Source organism: Arachis ipaensis, chromosome B6 (genome assembly GCF_059453495.1).
Source record: "Arachis ipaensis isolate K30076 ecotype BB chromosome B6, ASM5945349v1, whole genome shotgun sequence".
Lineage (NCBI taxonomy): Eukaryota > Viridiplantae > Streptophyta > Magnoliopsida > Fabales > Fabaceae > Arachis > Arachis ipaensis.
The window spans coordinates 137,881,241-137,884,057 of NC_142441.1; the positions used below are offsets into that span (position 1 = coordinate 137,881,241).

General features: G+C 39.0%; 1 protein-coding gene across 1 annotated transcript; it reads left to right on the top strand.

Moving 5' to 3' along the window:
• Positions 1-983: 983 nt before the first annotated feature.
• LOC148562885 (uncharacterized) lies at positions 984-1,610 on the top strand. Its single transcript, XM_088489850.1, has 2 exons — positions 984-1,041; positions 1,153-1,610. Exons 1-2 carry the CDS (start codon positions 984-986, stop codon positions 1,608-1,610), a joined length of 516 nt encoding a protein of 171 aa, XP_088345976.1.
• Positions 1,611-2,817: the final 1,207 nt, after the last annotated feature.

Below are 2,817 nucleotides of genomic sequence, written 5' to 3' on the forward strand. Positions count from 1 at the left end.
CGAATTTCATGTTTCAGATTTCAAATTCCAACAGCTGCAAATCGGACCATGCGATTTGTGAAGCAAAATTTCATGACCAAAGAACTCGCATGGTCCGAGTTGTGTACTCTGAGTTTTTTCAATTTTTTAACACAAATCGGACCCTCCGATTTGTGTACTCTGAATTTTTTTCAACTTTTTCAACACAAATCGGAGGATCCGATTTGTGTACTCCCACAATTTTAAAAAACACCAAAAATTATCATGTTAAAGTATATCACTTATTTTGCTTCCATATCAAAATTTTTTTGCCCAATATTTTTGACGAAACACACTTTCTAGTATAATTAAAGAATATATTTCGCTAAACATCACTTTTAATGTAAGTAACGAAATTAGAGGCCTTTCTATCATAGTTAAATAATTTTATTTTTCGTAGATAATATTAAGTGATCTTTGGTATATCCGATCCCCTGCCAGTTAATATATTACAGAAATGCGTTGGCATAGTAGGGGTTTAGGGTTTTAATTATAGGAATTTTGTCAGTATGCTTACTTGTTTAGGCTTTTTTGGATAAAGAAATAAATAAATGCATGCAACATTTTTGACGGAGAATTGTTGTAGTTAAGACGAGACCAGTAAAAGACAACGTGACTATGGGAGGGAAGTGGGTTCATGTGAGGGGGTTGGACTATATATCGAGGAGGGTCGTTGTTTTCAGAATCGCACAAATCTCCCACCACCATCTAAACGTTGTAAATTTTTTCTAAAGTGGTAGTTAGGGAATGCAGAGTGGACGATACCCTTATTACGCCGTGAGGAAGGGCAAATCCCCCGGGATATACACCACTTGGAAGGAGTGTGAGCAACAAGTGGTTGGTTTTAGAAACAACGAGTACAAGGGCTTCCGGGTGTTCGAGGAGGCACAATCTTGGCTACGGGCGGGGGAATCATGCTTCATGACGACCTTCCATCGCATGGAAAAACACGGACTGTGTATGACATGGATTTGACCCGTTTGCTTCGTGGGGTTACCATTGCATCAACTGAGAAGTTCGATGGTGCGGGCGACTGATGTGGCAGTTTTGGTTTTCATAACTTTTCATGGATTAAGTCCATTTTTTCCGCGCTTTTTATTTGGTAGGTATTTATCTCCATTATTTTGGATGTAGGTGGCCAATCCAACATGGGGACGAATGGTAGTACGTTCATCCACGTGGAGGATATGGAACTGATGCTGCTAAGGATTTGCGCGCTTTTACATATCGGTAGTCCTATATATGTCCCACAACCACCCGATTCCAAGGGTGGGGGATTAATGTTCCGCTATACGGTAGTGCTCCCAGAAAATGGAAGAGGGTTAGACCTTGTGGTGTATGGTCCTGCATATGCAGATGAGAGAAGTGACAGGCAAGAAGTGGCGTTCCTGATGTTGGAACCGGTGTTAGGCGCAACTGGGTATAAGATACATGATTACAACTATAGAGTCATGGTCTGCATGCAAGATCCGCATGAATCTTCTAGGGCTGAGACGGTAGTTGGCTTGAGGGAGCGTGTTCGTGTGTTGGAGGAGGAGAATGCGGAACTGGTAAGCCAACTCTCAAGGTTTCAAGAAATTTTCGACGGCTAGTGGTTAGTGATTTCTTATTATAGGGGTTTGGGTCTTCATAAGCAAGTTACATGTTGAATCTGTAGTGGTATCATCTTTGCGTGGAAGGTATTTTTAGTGTGGGAGCGCATGAAAATGTGTTTTATGTAGTATTAACAAGTTTGTTTGGGTTCGTGAAAGTTGGCTTCGTGGTACATTAGTATAGTTAGTGCATGGGCTTCTCTGTGTTATTTATGATAATTAAGTTTTTATGCTTTAACAAGAACGAACGATGACGTCAGTTAATCCCACAAGTGTACTTAATTTCGATTAGTTGTGCATGTGGTATGCCATTTTACATTATATATTTTATTCTTTCGGTTTCTGTAGGATGAATATGTTAACGCTCTATAAGGGAGGTTTAGTCCTAAATTTTAGTATAGACTCTACTATGACTAAGCATGTCTATATTGAATATTCATGACTCCAAAATATTTTATTCTTACACTATATGTACATAAACCATGTATAGAAACGAATATTGGTATACTTAAGATATGATTAAGCATAGATAAAGGTTAAAAATCCAAAACAATTTATTATGCCTAAAGTAAATTATATACAACTATCATATGGTTTAGGGTAAATTACTAAATGCTCATGTTAAAACAAATTGGGGTAATATTCACAAAATTAAAAGGAAAAACGTATCATGATTTCGTAATAACAAAAAAATTCATACTGAGGGGTGGGGCATCAATTGTTCTGTAAATTAGAAGAAAATGTGATTGAGATTGTTATAGTCACGTTGTAATTGTCATCTCAAGTATGCTTACCCCGTCAAGCATGAGCGGCACCTGCAAGGCAAGTTACGGGTCATTGGGTTTAGCGAGTGATAATGCGTTGGGAGTGGTATTAATCTCCCAGGCAAAAGCATTCAGCCAAATTTGTGCTTCGAACCTTTTGTACTCTATTAAAATAAGGCTTCGTAAAACATGGTGTGGACGGGTGAATGGGCCAATTCTTTATTTGGGCCTTCCAACTGAGACCAGCCCGACTATTTGTACGCGACTTGGGTTAAGTATTCTATCAAACCTCGTCCTTGCATGTATAAACTACCTTCAGTTTGTGACAAAAGATAACTCTGGTAGTGCAAGTCAACATAATGGAAGGTTTAAGGGAATCAGAGAAGAAGGAGGATGCAAATCACCCCACTGCAGCAGACTCTTGCGCCGACGGTATAGGGTAT

Bases quoted from the DNA above. Each gene is read 5' to 3' on its own strand.
- LOC148562885 (XM_088489850.1), top strand. From the start codon at position 984: ATGGATTTGACCCGTTTGCTTCGTGGGGTTACCATTGCATCAACTGAG. The intron at 1,042-1,152 runs GTGCGGGCGACT...TTTTGGATGTAG, and splicing joins ATCAACTGAGAAGTTCGATG to GTGGCCAATCCAACATGGGG.